A 16,784-nucleotide genomic window follows, 5' to 3' on the forward strand; every position below is an offset into this window, starting at 1 on the left:
CAGTTCTAGAAAATGCTGGAAAAGGCCATTTGATGACAGCATGCAGAACGAATTTGCTGAGCAATAGTTTAGTAGCTCAATTTATTGTTAGGTTATGTGATCTTGTCTCAACAAAAGGGGATGTTCATTATTTAAATATATGCTATATGTCTTAACATTGTTTGCAAACTCATTAGCAGGGCTTATATTCAAATTAAATCTGCGTAAGACTATCACCTTGAACAATCCAACTCTACTTCAGTATTAAACACATTAGAAATGTAGCAATATATAACAATTTTATTTTCTTATTTTGCTATAATGCCACAAATTTTGGTATTAACTACATCACATGCTGCACAAGCTTTTGCCAATGTTTTGTTCTTTCCTGACACAGAAAGACAATCACTCTGTAGCTAGTAAGAATAAGAATCACCTTGACCACCCATATACATTTAATGAATGTGTAAGCAACTAGAAAGTGTTTCTTCATTGCCAATGAAAGGAACAGTAGATAAGTCATACGATTACCATTTAGAAAAGGTGCAGAAATATAGGAGATCAGCAAGCATTGTATAGTATACAAGCATATCCATGCAGAATAATTTATTCACTATAAAATCTTGATGAGAATAGTCAAGAAAATCCTACCACTCCTACATAGCAAAAAGAAAAATTTACCCCCTCTCTAATATGAACTACAAGAACACAGAAATATATAAAACCAACACTCAAATTCCTATGCAAATATACAGGAAATTCAAATAAATAATTGATAAATTTAAATAATGTGAAAGAAATGCAGTCAAATTTATAGTCTGAATTACTGGCAACAGTTTTCAATTCAGAATACAAAGTGATATTTTCTCATTTTGGATACAGGGTCTTCAGACTGTTCATATGTGTAGACACATAGAAGTACCCTGAATTCTATATTAAGCACCATATGCTGCATGTTAAATGCAAACAGTGGTAGCTATTTTAATGACATGAGCCAAGGTTGTAATTTAGTTGATATATAAAGTTAAGGATGCTATATTCCTTTATTTCTTGACTTTTCTCTCAATGGATATCTGTTCTACTCTGTTCTTTTCATTTCTCATTTTATCACTGATAGGAAATCCAATGGGGTGGAGAGTTACTTCGCACACCACTGCAAGATTTCACTGCAGAGCGCCCAGTAATTGCTAACCATTGCTGCTGTTCCACATAAGTGCTATTCCACCTATTTGTTTACTTCATAGACTTTGTTCTATACTAAATACTTATTAAGTAGTGTACATCCATCAGCTAATTAGAATGTTAATTACATAAAATTGCTAAATGACTCATTTAAGCACACAAGTCATTTGATTTTCACTACTTCTAAACTAAAACCAAAAAGGTGCCTTAACAACAAAACAGTGCCACATAAACTATTTTCATTATGCTAGAGTACGGCATTAAAATGTTGTAATAAGATCATTCACCAAATTCCTTTACAATACTTACCAAAAGTTGTTCCTGCCTCTGGTCTGCTCACTGAAGATACAATGACAAATCCAAAACCTTCATTTTCACCACGGCGAATTTCTACATCATAAGGCTGCACTCCAGTGCTGACTACTCCGCTGCCTCCACCTCCACCGCTACCGATGCCACTGGTACTGCCACTGCCTGAGCTCACTGTGCTCAAGGAATTCTGGCTGCCCTGGGGAGTAGGTTTTTCCTCTGTTAGGGAAGCAGGTTGGTTGCTACTGTGGTGAGAAGAAGCTGGGGATGCTGGGACCTCATTTTCTCCTTTTGGAACTGAGATTAAAAAAAAGAACATCTGTTATTTAGAGATATTAATTGATGTTTTTTAAAATACATAGAGAAAACCTGAAATATAGGAAGATAGGTAATTAAACCCTGGACTGCATCAGATGTCACAAAGTATTAATGAAAAGAAAGATATGTTGAAGTCATCAGCATAATTACACTCCACAAATAATTTACCTATAGCATTAAACATGCACGGTATCTCCTGGTAACATTGGTCATGCAATACTAAATACTATACTAAGGGGTGAATTTCCAAAGAGTTACTTATGTAAAAATTAACATATACACACATAAGAAATCTGTACTTGTGTGAAGTATATTGCTTTCCGTAAAACAGTATTTTCCATAGATAACAGGATGAATTAGTCATTACATGTGTATGAAATCATCCGGCGCCACTGAATGGACTTGCCTCTCCAAGCTGTAAAGCTTTGAGCTCTACTGAGCATGTGCAGTAGTGTCCACAAGGGGCACTGCCTCATAGACTCCTCAGTCACTAACAGAACTGAATTTAGCTGTAAGCAAATGGCTTTTTCCATTAATAAAAAGTCTGAATTAGCCATTACATGTGGGGAATCCCATGCTGAGGGTTGCAGTGGGGCAAATACTTGGTAAGCAACCGGTCTCTACCATGGAGAGTAGATTACAGTAAGAAGAGATTTCACAAAACTGATTGTCCAAATCTACTGCCAGTCCTTTAAATGTTATCAAGACAATAATGGGATATGAATATGTGGACTGAAGACCAAGTCACAGCTTTTAAGATATCTTTGCTAGGTATTTCTCAGAGATAAGGAACAGAAGACGCATAGCTTGTAGCTGAGAACATTGACTCAGACTGCATGTTGAAGTCTTGCTAAGTCATAGCAGTGACTTTATTGCAATCGGCTAATCCAATTGCAAAACGTTTAATTTGGCAACTGATATTCCAAGGTGGTTGTAGGGTCAAACGAGATGAAAAACTAGTTAGTTTGATGATAAGGCTGAGTACATCATTTTTAAAATGCCAAGGCCCATTTTCAGTCCAGAATAAAGAGAGGCTTTTCTTTCTCATGTATATGGGGCCTTGGGAAGAAGGTAGGTAGTACAATAGATTGATTCCAATGAAAAGCTGAGACTACTTTCAGTATAAACTTTGGCTGGATTTGAAGAACTGTCCTATTGTGATAGAACTAAAGATATGGAGGGTAGTGGACAAGAGCTTGGAGTTTGCTAACTCTTCTCGCTGAGGTGACTGCAATGAAGAAAAGCACATTACATGTTAAGAACTGTAAAGGAGTGGAATCCAATGATTTGAAAGGAGGCTTCATCAATTGAGAGAATCACATTGAGATTCCATTGAACAAGAGGCTTCAGTATTGAGAGTTTGACATGCCATAGTCCTTTCATAAAATGAGACATGATGTGAATGTGTAGAGGTTGGTTTTGTTGTTCAGCAAGGTGTGGTATGCCATGATGGTGCTTAGATGCACTCATACTGAGGCAGTGGTGAGGCCTGATTTAGAGAAGTAAGCAAGTATTGTAAAAGTTTGCAGAGGCTCACCTGACAAATGATTGTAGTCATGCTGCTGGAACCAGATGGAGAATCTTTTCTATTTGAAGGCATAGTTTTTCTAATTGAGGTTTCTAGAAGAAACCAGTATGTCTTCAATTTCCGATGGGTAAATGGAGACATGCAATCACTGAGCAATCAACATCAAGCTGTGAGGTTGAAATATTGGGATTGAAAGAGCATTCCCCTCATCTTTAGTTAGAAGAGCAGGGTCTGACCCCAGAGGTATGGGGAAGACGTCTGAAATCTTGATGAGGATACACAAATTTGTCTGGTCCACTCCTGTGCTATGAAGATCAAGCAGAAACAATCCTGAATCGGCCAGGAGGATTGGAATGTGAGAATAAGTATCCTTGAGATCCAGGGCACACATCCATTTGTCGTGCTGAATGATTGGGAGAATTTTGCTGAGTGAGTTAATTTTCAATTTCTCCTGGAGGATGTGGTTTGTTGAGGAGCTTGGATTCAGGAGATCAGTCATAATCCCCCTGACATTTTGGGCAAGAGAAAGTATCTGGATTAGAAACCCTGTGCATGTTGCGATGCAGGGAACATCTTACCGTTGGTGCTGTCAGGAAAGAGTACACTTCCAGATGGATCTTGGGAGAAGATGAGAAAGATCTGGATGGGGAGGTGAATAGTGTGGAAGGGATGAGAGTTTGGAGAAACACAACTGGTACCCATGCTGCATAATGTTGAGGCCCAGAAGTCCTTGGTTATTTGATGCCATTGGCCATAACATGCAGAATTCAACCCATTAACAGAAGGGAAGGGATTGGATGGTTGAAGGGAAACAAAACCTTGGCCTGGTTTAGGGACGGGCCTGCTGAGTGGTTTTTTGGCTGGCAGTATTCCCTTTGTCTAAGTCTGGCCAGAAGTTGCTGTTGATGCTGTGCTTGAAGAGGTGAGATCCAGTACTAACTGAAAGATGATAAGGCTGTCTGTGAAAGTAGGGTCATTTATAAGGATACCATGATGAAGCAGATTGCTCTGGCACCAGGGAGATAGACTGCACACCGCATTTGGTCTTTTATCTGTGAGACGGTTTCTCTGAACTTCTCTTTGAAGAGGATGTCTCCCATGCATGGGAGCTCACTAATTTTCATGAATGTCCTCCGGGATGGAACTGGCTCATAGTTACACTATACGCCGCATTCCAATAGAATCTGCAGAGGCATGTGAAGCAGAATCAAATGATTCATACACAGAATGAAGGAAGTGTTGCACAGCTTTTTCCATATCCCAGAATGGCTGAGGAAAGTATTCTGATTGCAGAAAGGTAGGGACAGTTTTTAGCTTTTTGAAGACAATTAATGAATGTAGTGGCATCATATACAACTGTGGATAACAATGTGGAGGAGAGCATAATGCTCTGGATATTTTGTTTGCTGAAATTATCTAGAAGCTTGTGATCTTTATCTGGTAGGGGAGTTGGAATGAATATGGAACTTCTTTGCGATTCCATACTGGCAGACTGGTATGGTCTCTGTGCACCATGCTAGAGCCAGGAGACAGTTGACTTGAAAGTTAAGATCCAGCTTTTCTAGACTAAAGGGAACTAGATATCTGTGTTTCCCACAACTTTCAGACCAGTACTTTGACAAATTCGTGAACTGGTAAGGTGAAAGTTCACTTGGTGTATCCAGAATTTTGAGTAGACCAAGGAGTTCTGTAGGTGGTTGAATGCCCAGTTCTGCTCCCAATGTTTCAACAAATTTGGAATTGGTGAGATCTTCTAGAGGAGAAGAGTGCTCCAGAAGACCCAGTAGAGTACAGCTTCTCTCTCCTAGGTCTAGGAGGGAGATAAGAACATAAGAACATGCCATACTGGGTCAGACCAAGGGTCCATTCAAGCCCAGCCTCCTGTTTCCAGCAGTGGCCAATCCAGGCCATAAGACCTGCAAGCATCCAAAAAACTAAGTCTATTCCATGCTACTGTTGCTAGTAATAGCAGTGGCTATTCTCTAAGTCAATTTAATTAATAGCAGGTAATGGACTTCTCTTCCAAGAACTTATCCAATCCTTTTTTAAACACAGCTACACTAACTGCACTAACCACATCCTCTGGCAACAAATTCCAGAGCTTAATTGTGCGCTGAATGAAAAAGAACTTTCTCTGATTAGTTTTAAATGTGCCACATGCTAACTTCTCATGAGGACCTCCATGAGGGAACAGCCTGTGAGACAGGGCCTCTTGGCAGTTTTTGTTGTTGTTGTTGGTTTTTTTTTTTTTTAAATATAGATTATAAATCTCAGGGGAAAGTGCTCCAAAACCTTCAGTTCCAAGCAAATACTCTTGCAGGACCCTCTACATGCCTTGTCACGCTGGGTGCCCACCCCACCTCGCATGGAATCCATCGCCTGAGGGGAATTCATCAATAAAAATGCCAATGCATGAGAGGTCCCATCTTAGGGGACGGGGGAAGCCCCTGGGAGGGCCCTTTAGTAGGAATACTTTTGGCAACCATTTCCCTCTTTGCCAAGAATGCCTCATGAAGAAGCAAGTCTGTTGAAAACAGGCTATTCGGCTTCAGAATCTGCCTCATGCAACTCTGAAGCCCTCTTGAATCATCTTGGAAAAATCCTTTCATACAGGGGAGAAGGAGGGAGGATCAGCAGCCATGTCCCCCACAATGGAGACAGGAAACTAAAATAGTCACAGTTCCTGTGCTGCTGGGAACTTCTGCACTGCTAGTCTTTGTGCCCTGGGAATGCTGCATTTTGCTAGCCAGTTTCTTCATCTCCTTGGCATCAGGATAGGCCACAGAGCAGTACTCTCCACCTCCCAAATAGCTCGGACACAGCCCCTAACCTTGCAACTTACTCCTGCAAGCCCCGCAGGCTGCTGAGTAGGAGGCCACTGAAAATCAATCCAATCCAGGCGGAGCTTTCCCTCGGACAAATGCTGGTTTCCAAAATGCCCTCCCCCCCCCCCCCAACAACTCACAGCATGGGTTGGAGCTGCACACAACTCCTCCAGAGTCAGAAAGGACTGCAGCTATGCTCTTGGTCAGTGCTCTTTCAGTTTCCTTGTAGTCTTTTTTTTTTTTTTACATGGAGACTTAAAGAGAATGTATCACCTTTAATCAAGTCAGATAGAAAGAATTACAAAAGAGTACCTCCCTCCATGAAGTCTTCTTTGGGGCACAGGGGAAATCAGTCAGCAAGAAGAAGCTGAAGACAAGGATTGAGGAAGCTAGCACCACTGGCTGTCAAACCCCATGCTAGGGCAGAGCTTCAGCTAAAACAATGGTCACTGACCCCTTACTTGCCCTAATCTACCAGGGGAATGGTCCCAATCCAGGACCTAAAACCTGGATTGGGACCAGAATTGGACTGTTTGCACCTCCAACATCTGCTGGAGATAGAAAATACTGAGCAACTGCAGGTGGCACACTGTCTTATGTATCCAGGTTCAATAACCGTTTTGTCTCTGTTTCCATCTGCTGGTAGGAGAGAAAACCCCAATGTCTGGACTGATCTAGGGGATGATAAGGAATCCTACTTTATTTTTGCATGTAAATATATACAAATATATTTTTCACCCAGGTAGGAAAAGTGCATGATTTCAATTCAATTGCATGTATTAGTGTGTAGCACACTTATGCGTGTATGTTCCTGGGTAAAGGTATATGTATTTGTGATAAGCACGGTTATAAAAATACTATGGTACATCTATACATGGCCATATATTGCACATAAATGATGCTGCACATAACTGTTTTGAAATTTACCTTCTAAGTTGGATATTATGCTACATTACCCATCATCATAACATGTTAACCTGATTGGCAAAAACTATTTCAGTTAAATTCTCTGGATGCACATCTACTCTAATTCAAGTCTACGAGACTGCATCTCACTTGACCCTTCTTCCTGTTTAAGATTTCATGACAGTATCAAGACAATGGTGAGGTCTGCAATAGCAAAATTACTCGCACATGACAGACATTGAAAGCCAAATAATACTGAGATTATTGAATCTAATTACTACACAACTACAACAATAACTCGTGGAAGCAAAGCAAATGCAAAAACAATTTATCTGGAAACCATTAAGATATGATTAAAAAGTCCAATGGAAGAATATGAAGATACTGACTCACTGCCGACTACAAAGCCAAGATAATGTTTGTTATGATTGAAAAATCAGTTTAGTGCAGATCTCGGGACATTACCATGGTTATATCACTAATGTGGAATAATTTGTGAAATGTGATTATAGATATGGTTTATTTTCTATATTTCAATAGCAAATTAAGGGAGGATATAAATATATTTATCTTCAAACAAATGCTAGGATGTATATGAAAACAGATTTATCATAATCAAACTAAAAATAACACTCCTTATTAAAGGTGAGATATAATATTATTGAGGTAATCATACTATAGACTCACCATCAATGAATAAAGTGAGGTGGCACAGTCACATATGTAAGTCTGTAAATTAGTCTTTTTGCAGAAGATACTAAGATCTGCAACAGAGTGGACACGCCGCAAGGCATGGAGAGAATGAGACGTGATTGAAGGAAGCTGGAAGAACGGTCGAAGATATGCCAAGAAGTGCAGAGTCATGCATATGGGGAGTGGAAATCTGAAAGAATTATATTTGATGGGAGGTGTGCACAGAGCAGGAGAGAGACCTTGGGGTGATAGTGTCTAACGATCTGAAGTCAGCAAAACAATGTGACAAGGCGATAGCTAAAGCCAGAAGAAAGCTGGCTGCATAGAGAGGAATATCTAGTAAGAGAAAGGAAGTGTGATGCTCTTGTACACGGCCTTAGTGAGGCCCTACCAGGAGTACTGTGTTCAGTTCTGGAGAACCGTATCTCCAAAGGGACAGGAGACAGGATGGAGGCGGTCCAGAGAAGGGAGACCAAAAAGGTGGATGGTCTTCATAAAATTACTTATGAGGAGAGATTAAAGAACCTAAATAGTGTACACCCTGGAGGAGAGAGGAGGAGCAGAGGTGATATGATACAGACTTTCAGATACTTGAAAGGTTTTAATGATTCATGGTCAACAACAACCTTTTACAATGGAAAAAAATCAGAACAACTAGGGGTCACGATTTGAAGCTCCAGGGATGAAGGCTCAGAACCAATGTCAGGAAGTAGTTTCTTCATGAAGAGGGGTGGTTGATGCCTGGAATGCCCTTCCAGAGGAAGTGGTGAAGACTAGAACTGTGAAAGATTTCAAAGCGGCAAGGGATAAACATTGTGGATCCATAAAGGCTAGAGGATGGGAATGAAGAGTAGAGCCATGGGGGTGGCTTCTGGAATGTTAACTACTACCTGTGATTACTACCCTTATTCAAAAAATCCCTTGCATGGTTAATGCAACCCCAACATTGCTCTCTGCTTCAACGGCAAGGGGAAATGTGGAAAAGAGGGTTTGCATTCAGATAACAACCAAAGAGGACTGAACCTCACAATCCGGGTAAACAAATAAGTGTGGTGGTAGCTTGCTTATTATGGCGGTTACTACCCTAAACCAATTCAGCCTGATACATCACTTTGAATGCATATACAGCATTGTTCTCTGCGTCTACGGCAGGGGAAAATGTGGAAAAGAGGATTAGCATTCAGACAACAACCAACACGGACTGAATTTCATAATCAGGGTAAACAAATAAGCGTGGGGGTAGCTTGCTTATTACGGTGGTTACTACCCTAAACCAATTAAGCCTGATACATCACTTGAATGCATATACAGCATTGCTCTCTGCTTCTACAGCAAGGGGAAAAGTGGAAAACAGGATTTACATTCAGGCAACAACCAACAGGAACTGAACTTCACAATCTGGGTAAACAAATAAGCGTGGGGATAGCTGCTTATTACGGCGGTTAATACCCTAAACCAATTAAGCCTGATACATGACTTTGAAAGCATATACAGCGCTGCTATCTGCTTCAACGGTAGGGGAAAGTGAGAAAACAGGATTTTACATTCAGACATCATCCAACAAGGCATCGATCTGTGCAATCTGCGTAAACAAGCATCGGGGTAACTTGCTTAATGCGGCGGTTACAACCCTTAACCATAAGCCTTATGCTCACCTTTGATGCAACTCCAACATTACTCTCTGCATCAATGACAGGGGATGGCAGGAAATTTTGAATCAAAAAGTTACCAATATGAGCCCTGAAGTTGGTGGTTGGTGAAACAGATAAGTATGGAAAAGGTAAGTGGTGGAAGCTTGCTGGCAGACTAGATGGGCAGATTGATCTTTTTCTGCCATCATTTCTATGTTTTTATACATGCAAAAATATATAACTCATCACCAATGCAGTTATTCAAACCACACAATTCTAACACACATGAACTAGACAGTTACATGTTTTGACTACTATTATAGTTTGTGTTAAGGGGAATAAGTGCTTATGGCATGTAATTGAGAGGCCGTTGAGACCAATCTCTGCGCTGCAACTAACATGGTCCTGAGCAATGGCCCAGCCACACTTGACATGACCAAAATAGTAGGAAAATGGAGGTGGAACTCAAGGAGAACTGTGCATTCTCCTGTGGAATGGCTATGAACAGGATTGGTAGCATGGCTGGTTGGTTGAGAGTCCTGGGGAGGCAGGGCTTAAGTTTGACAGTTGCAGCTTTAAAGACTGCTGCTTGGTGGTTTTTATCCTCCTTCCTGTGTTTCATCGTGTATTGTATGCTCAGTTTTTTGTATTTTTAAGCGGTGTTGCAGTTTTGGGAGCAGGAGACCCAAGCCAGTTTTATTAATGTTGGTTATGGGTTGGCTAATGGCATCTCTCTCACAAGGAGCCTCCCACGATGGGTTGTAGCAGGTCGGTGTGTCTTCCAGTGGAGGTCTGAGGCCAAGTGGGTCATAGGTTGCCCCACTGAGATAAGGCAATGGCCACCCTTCAGAGAAGGTTGAAACAGATGTCATATATTTACCCAATAAAGTTTGCAGCCTTATTTACCCAAAATGGTGTCAGTATTTTTGTTGCAAGATTGTGAAGTGTGTGGAGAGTGTGGATGGGCCAAGTTGTCTTGGTTGCCCATGTTATATCAAAGAATATACAGACAAGTGATTATTATAAGAACATAAGAACGTAAGAAAATGCCATACTGGGTCAGACCAAGGGTCCATCAAGCCCAGCATCCTGTTTCCAACAGTGGCCAATCCAGGCCATAAGAACCTGGCAAGTACCCAGGCCTTACATAACATATAGGGGGCAATTTTCAAAGAGATTTCCATTGATACAGTGGTGTTTACCCACAGAAACACCCCTTTAACATTTCCCCATATCCCTAGGCAGGGAAAAGGGGAGAGCTGTAGGAATACACATAATTTTATTTTGAAATTTTTGCGCTTGCTTCCTTCTGTTTTTCCTCACATGCTTTGTAATTGCAAAAGCTTTCCTGCTGCACTGGCTGGCCAACTCATTTTTTAAAAAAAAATTCTGCAGAAAGTTTTCCTTAAAATGTGTTTGCAGCTCCATGGGTTCAAAGTACAGAGTACCCATTGGGGCTGCAAGCTACTGGATTCCTCTGAAAATTACTCTTATAAAGTGACTGCATCCATTACATAGTAGTTTCAACATTTAATGTAGAGTAGCTAGCCAGTCTTGAATTGATTATGATCACAAATGTTAGGGCATAAATTCATTCCAATATATGGAATGCTAGAAAAAATTATATTAAAGGTATTGGTGCCCTTCCATCTAAAGGCTGAATAACTCTCCAAAAAAGGGATATAAATTCACTAGAAAGAAAATATGAATATCTCTGATGAGTTTGAAAACCAAAAACATTAACATAAGTATACTCAGAGAACTGAGCTGCCAAAACAAAACAAACAAAAAAATCTCCATTGCTTTCTATGGAAACTAATAGAAAATGAAGAATATGTTGACCACCACTCCATAGCATCAATACAACTCACTTTACACATGTGATTGAGAATCTTAAAAGGTTGCTACTTATTCAAGTCTGATGTTGACATCAAGGGGATAAAGTCATATTACAAGATTAATAATCAGTAGGGATGGAGAACAAGTATGGCTGCAGGAGAAATAAGTGAATGTTAAATTTCTCAAAAGACAAGAATAAGATTCATTGAGAAAGACAATTAATTACAGTGTAGACCACAAATATTTCAGTAGTTTGAAATGTGACTTAACAGACTATCACAGTTGTGTGGGAAAAATGGGGAGAAGAAACCCATTCATTCTCATTGATAAAGAATGCATCATATCAATATTTTGGGGAAGAATGATTATTGAGGTCAGGTATAAACCAGGATCATTAGAAAAGTGAAATTAGTTATAAAAATTTTAATTATTAACCAAATTAATTACTAACAGGCCAATACTAAAAACCTGAATAATAGATAACTTAGACCTAGATTCACCAAAATGCTATAAATATAATGGAAATACCACCCGCAATAAAAAAAAAAAAAGGGCATGGTCAGGCTAATCTGCAGCCTGCTACATTGCATAGGTAAATACTGCACACGGCGTTGTGCCAGCACTTCACATTACTGCGCGGAGTGTTGCGTCAGTGTGTGGCATGTCATTTTATGCAGCTAGCATAAGTTAGTGTGTGGTATGTTATTTTTTCAGTTTATATATCCCGGCTTCCTGCAATTGCCTCTTCAAGCATGTGTCATGAGTTTGGAGAGAGGAAATAGGTAGGTGGTGTTGGTGGCTACTTGGAGGTTCTTTATAGTGATTACTGAGTGGGTTGTCATTTTTTCTGTTGCCACCTGTTTCCCTTTGCCTTGGTCTTTTGTCTTCTTTGTTGGAGTGAAAGTTTTTGTTTGTTAGTCCAGTTTGTGTCTGTCTGTCTTTTGGGTGAGGAGGAGTGGTGATGGTGGAGTGGAGGAAGGTGGAGGAGTGGAGGAAGGGAGGTGTGGTGGTGGGGTGTGGAGAAGTGAAGAGGAGTGGAGGACTGGAGAGAGTGTGTGGAGGAATGAGGAGGAGGAGTGTTGGTGGACGAGTGGTGTTTGTGGTGAGGAGGAGTGAGAAGGATGGAGTGTGACAGGCGTGGGGGAGAGAGGACAGGGGAGAGGAGAGGAGGGGGAGGAGGGAGGAAAGGATGAGGGCAGGAGTGCTAGGGGAAGGAGCAGTAGAAGTAGGGACAGGGACACTAGTAGAGAGAGGCATGAGGGAAGGGATAAGAGGAGGAGGCGGGAGGGGTAAGGGGATAGGCAGGCAAGAACGGAGGGTGGAGGACATGAGGCTACGGACAGAGAGAGAGAGCAGAGGGGAAGAGGGTTGGCAGGGCAGAAGCAGGAGAAAGGGAGGAGAGAGGTCAGTGGGAGTAGGTGAGGAAAGAGAGGCCACCTCTCCGAAAGCAGAAGTGGCACCCTCTTCTGGCAGCCAAGCAGCAGGACACCCTCATCTCAGGGCTATCAAGTTTAGTGTGCAGGATAATGAGATGGGCATTGCAGGGGTCCTGGAGCATTATGTCATGCTGTTTGACAACCGGGCCAAATCTGGTGCAGTATAACCCAGGGCATCTCCAGGAGCAGCAGAGTCCAACGAAGTGGGGAGCAGGTGGCGGCCAGAAATAAATATATACAGCAGACCGGAAGAGAAGCCCCTTGTCCCATCATCCTCATTCCTATGGAGGAGTGCCTCATGAAAAGGCTGGGACTGGATATCTTCAAGGGCATAGTTGAGTGGCTGGACACCACGCAAGCTGCAGCCGGTAAGTTCACCTTACCTGTAAATGGTCAGGCAGCAATGAGTGTACACATCATTTGACATAAGATGCTCACAAAGCTAAGAAGCAAAGTGCACCTCTGATGCCAAATGAAAAAAGGATACTGCTGCCATTGGCACTTATGTCTTATGTTTTGTTTCCACACCTCTTGCCCAAGGAGCAGCCGGTCCCAGCCAGCAAGTCCCAGGGATCAGCAGCCCTTCTGCACAGGCCCTTCCTAATGGATGCCCTGACCCAGGTGAGCAAGGAGGTGGAGAAGGAGGAGCAGCAGCAGCCACAAGCTCAGGAGCCATTGCACATGCTGCAACCCCTGGGTTCACCCAGCTCACTCAGTGTGTCCCTCAACCTCTCTAGCTTCATGAAGGAACAAAGCCTTGAGTGGGAGCCTATAGATCATCACAACCTCGGCAAATCACAGTGTCAGCCTGAAGCACCACGCCCTCGACAGAAACAGTCCTGAAGCCCTGTCATGCCACATTTGGAGGCCCAAAGTCCTGCACTCCACACCACCATCACAGCACCAACAACATCCCCACCACAAACAGAGGAGTCCATGCACAAGCATCTGGACCAGCTGGAAAGGAGGAATAGGGTACACCTCCAACACATTCAGGCAGAACTAATGCACCTCAGGAGGACTGTCAACAGGCAAAACCAGATCCTGCAAGATCAGACAGCTGCAAACACACAGAATGTTACAATGCTGGCTGCGGCAATCAATAGCATGATGAACGTGCTAACGCATATCCTGCAAAGGATGCCTGAGCAGCCATCCGAGTCTTCCTCAACATCATTGGAGTCCACACCTGTAGAAGTCCCCAGGCTGACAGATGCCCAAGGGGTAGGCCCCCAAAGAGATGTCCCCTCCCCCAAGTGGCAAGCCACAAAGTAGCAAAGGGCCATAAAGGATCAAAGGTTGTGGCATCGAATGGCAAATAAGAAGAGTTGTATCAACATTCCTGGGCGGGCTCCTCTATAGAGTTCCTGTGCCGGCTAGATGGAAGAAGCCTGCTGGGCCTGTCCTCACTACACAGTTCCTGTGTCAGCATGGACAAGGGATGGTCTACTGTCAGTCATTGTGGTCCAGCAGCCTAACTCTAAAGCCCTCCTCGATGCTCTGCCCATATTTCATTCGCCTTGATGCGGCCTCCAGTCACGGTCCAGCCTCTTCTCATCATGTCTCATCTCCTGCTCTGGATGCTGGTGTCTCATCACATCCAAGCTCATGCTGCTGCTGCCTCCATGTTGCTGTGTCTTCTCCTGGGCCTCCTGCCTCCACTTGAACTCTGCTGCCTTGCTCCCCTTAGGTTATCCCCTTGAGTGCACTCTTTCAACATGGATTGTCTGGGGCCTTCATTTGAACTCTGCTGCCTTGCCCCTTAGGCTGTCCCCTTGAATGCACTCTTTCAATATGGACTGTCTGGGGCCTTCACTTGAACTCTGCTGCCTTGTCCCTTAGGCTGTCCCCTTGAGTGCACTCTTTCAACATGGACTGTCTGGGGCCTTTTCCTAGCCATCACAGAGCAGGGCTGTTATCAGCTCCAACATTAGAGCTGTTCTGTAGCTATTGGGAGTGTCACTTCTGCTTTTACGGTCTTTGTTGTAATCATAATTGTGCCAAAAGGATAAGATGCTAAGCCTGTATATCTAATGATACCATTTCAAACAATGTATGTACAGGTCTACCCAGAATGTGCTGTGCATATAATGTACATTGTTTTGTGCTATTTGCTATCTTGTCCTTCCCTAATAAAGTGGTCACTGGTTTGAAAAATATACTTCCTGGTTGGCTCCCTTCATGGTGTGGTTTTGTGTACAGGGTTCACTAGATACAAGGTTTGCTCTCCACATGACCTTGCATGCTAGAATGCTCTGGCACATTCCAAGTAACCACTTATCTAGCAGTCAAGACCATAGGGGCTAGGTCATACAACTGAATGCTCAGTGTATGCTCCTAAGGAAAACAGCAAGAGGTAAAGAAGTTTATTACTGGGGAACTTCAGTATTGCCTCTTGTTGCCTTCTTCACACTGCATATTCTTTGCTAACTCCTGCTTACATGGGTTTGTATGCAAGATGGACAGAAGCTAGTTGCCCAACACAGTATATTGTGTACATGTAGAGCTTGTGTGGTGTTAAGGGGAAGTTAGAGTCATCATCACACAGGACTTGATCTTTGGTCCCCTCCCTTGTGTCATGACTCAAAGGCTATCTGCACCCACCCTTTTGTACCTTTCACAGTAAACCAAATATGACGTCTACTTGCTGATAGTTGGGACAGAGTGTCAGCTGCTGTGTGACAACTAGGGAGGAGGAGTGAGGGAGTATTGTCGTGTTGAAAATGTCCACAGGCCAACAGCAGAGGCCTAGATGGCTGCTACTGCTTAAGACCAGGCAGCCTTCCACAGACTGGCTGGCACCATTGTATTGGCATGGCTTGGGGATCTGTATAATACATGTAAGGTAAGGATGACCTTATAGGTAATATCCAGATCTCGAAGACAGCCCACCACAGGGATGGCAGTCAGTCTGTGGAAGTCTGCCTGGCCCCGAACAGCAGCAGGAACCCTCTAGGCCCTCTGCTCTTCGCCTGTAGATATTCTTGATAAGACACTATTCCTTCACTCCTCCTCCCTAGTTGTCACATAGCAGCCGATACTCTGTTTGAACAGTCACCAAGTACACAGCAGTGTTGAAGGGAAAGGTTGGTTAGTGTACAAGTGAAGCAGCAAAAGTGCTAAGCAAAACCTGTCCCCTAGATTCTACAGCAAATATGGCCGCACCACCTCAATATATGCACAGGAAAACTATAGACCTACATATGGTAGAAAAAAGGTAGTCCAACCTTGCCAGCATACACAGAGGACAGAGTGAGTGTCCAATGATGCGGCCTGGGATGGCAGCTTCTATGTCTACTGTGCATGATATGATCAACAGAGAGGAGGATAAGGAGACCAGTGACTGGAAAATTACCTCAATTAGGACTGCCGCCAGGACTCGGGCACCCGCCAACCAAACCAAACCCCCCCCCCCCCCACACACACACACACACAACCCCCTTTCACTGGGTTGTCTCACTACATGCTGCCACTAAACCCTCATTCAAACCATTCATTTGAATCAGGATAACATTGATGCCATTAGGTGGTCCTTGCCATTCCACATTCCTTCCGTCCCAGCATACCTACATTCAGTGGAGAGCTTCTTAACACCCACTTCCTCCCTCCCTCCCTAAAGTGGCAAGCTCAGTGACAGCTTAAGCTCTGGGTAGCCTGCACACCCCCAACTAACAGGACTATTAGGCACACTCCAAGAACTAGGTGGAAAAGCCTCCATGGCGGGGGTTGCATGGTGTGCATTACAGGCAAATGTCAACTAATATGCACACTTGTAAGACTGCATATATGATGTGTTACGCTGTCAAATTTCACACCTCCGCCCCTCTTTCAACACTAGGTATAAACAGTGAGCGGTCTAAGGGAAATTTTTTTTTTTTTTTTTTTTTTTTTTTTAAAGAGTACAAGGCCTGAGGCCATGCATACTGCAGCCCATATGGTCAACTCTCAAAGATGCCCCTTCTCAAGAGTGGAAGCACACGATCCCTGCTGCTCAAAAGCAGTGCGTGCAAATGAATGCACACATACAACCTGCTCTGGGGTATGGATTGCTATGGTAAGTGAGGGACCTCCTAGTGCAACAGCATCCCCAGAGACAGAGATTGATAGAGGGTAACACAGCGTGTCACTCACAGAGTCA

The 16,784-nt window shown here is 42.9% G+C and overlaps 1 protein-coding gene across 13 annotated transcripts in view; it reads right to left on the minus strand.

The window, feature by feature from the left end:
* Positions 1–16,784, minus strand: part of MAGI1 (membrane associated guanylate kinase, WW and PDZ domain containing 1) — a 975,264-nt gene that overhangs the window by 49,598 nt on the left and 908,882 nt on the right. For all 13 annotated transcript variants that reach the window (XM_029601033.1, XM_029601039.1, XM_029601036.1 and 10 more), the window contains one exon: positions 1,471–1,767. In XM_029601033.1, coding sequence (XP_029456893.1) covers positions 1,471–1,767 — 297 coding nt within the window. The remainder of the gene's footprint in view (positions 1–1,470; positions 1,768–16,784) is intronic.

This window comes from Rhinatrema bivittatum, chromosome 4, assembly GCF_901001135.1.
Source record: "Rhinatrema bivittatum chromosome 4, aRhiBiv1.1, whole genome shotgun sequence".
Lineage (NCBI taxonomy): Eukaryota > Metazoa > Chordata > Amphibia > Gymnophiona > Rhinatrematidae > Rhinatrema > Rhinatrema bivittatum.